The sequence below is a fragment of the Lottia gigantea genome, assembly GCF_000327385.1.
Source record: "Lottia gigantea unplaced genomic scaffold LOTGIsca_21, whole genome shotgun sequence".
Classification (NCBI taxonomy): domain Eukaryota; kingdom Metazoa; phylum Mollusca; class Gastropoda; family Lottiidae; genus Lottia; species Lottia gigantea.
Window position 1 is genome coordinate 1393514 of NW_008708458.1, and position 1031 is coordinate 1394544.

Genomic DNA, 1031 nt, shown 5'->3' on the forward strand with positions numbered 1-1031 from the left:
CTATTTTGACCTTTATTGACTCTTGTTGACCTATATCTTTTGACCTGTATGATGTAGAAGCTTTAAATTTGGAACACAACATAACATTCAGAATATCAATTAACCTATGCAAAAGAAATTGAGGTGGGCGTAGCACATCCGGGTTAAATTACTCATTATTGACAATTTTGGCAAGGGACATAACTCGCAACGTTTACATTTGTTCAAAATGGAACTTTGCATACAATTACTTCATTCGTTGAGCCACGTTGTCTTAAAAAGTTCGATTGTTTCAGCTTTATAGTTCAAAAAAAGGAACAGGTTTTGAAAATTCAAAATTTTCAATTTTTGACCTTGACCTTTTTTGACCCTGATTTTTGTAGGATCAAAGGTCATTCACATTGGCTATCTATTTATACTTTTATATTTGCTGTCCTATCTCAACTTCCGGTTTTATAGCCGTATATAATTAAAAATTTGGATGACTTGTATCTCGTAACCTTGACCTTTGTTGACCGTCTCCCTTTCAATGTCAAATGTCATTGACCTTGGCTATCTTCTGATACTTTCATTTGTGAGGGCTGTCTACTTCCGTTATAACAATCTTACAAACAATTCTTCTCAACTTTAGACTGCTCTTGCGCGTGATGTAATTATCGTAGAAGGTTGATTTTTTCAGAGTCTTTAGCATTTTGCTACATTTGCAAAGTCCCACTCTGTGCCACGTGTGGCTCTAGTTATGTTTTGTTTTTGTAAATATGAACACAAAAGTCATTTATTTAATATTCTACTAGCTACTACAAGCACGAAAAAGGTCGTTTTTATTGGTTAAAATCATATTCTCATATAAAGATATTTCGATAAGCCTACATGTGAAAGCTTTTATGTAAATCACGCTAACAAATAAAAGTAAATACAGAAAGAAGGGTTGAATCACAATAATTGACTTGATTTGTGCTATGCTTAAATATACTTACAATGTTGATAGTGGCCATAAATAAAGTAATGACCATACAGGCTAGAGCTAATATTATTCTAATCCATGAGTAGTT

General features: G+C 33.0%; 1 protein-coding gene across 1 annotated transcript in view; it reads right to left on the reverse strand.

The window, feature by feature from the left end:
- Positions 1–1031, reverse strand: part of LOTGIDRAFT_115371 (hypothetical protein) — a gene marked incomplete at both ends in the record, with an annotated part of 22843 nt that overhangs the window by 10251 nt on the left and 11561 nt on the right. Inside the window, one exon of the mRNA XM_009054160.1 lies at positions 105–229. Within this exon, the coding sequence (XP_009052408.1) occupies positions 105–229 (125 nt within the window). The remainder of the gene's footprint in view (positions 1–104; positions 230–1031) is intronic.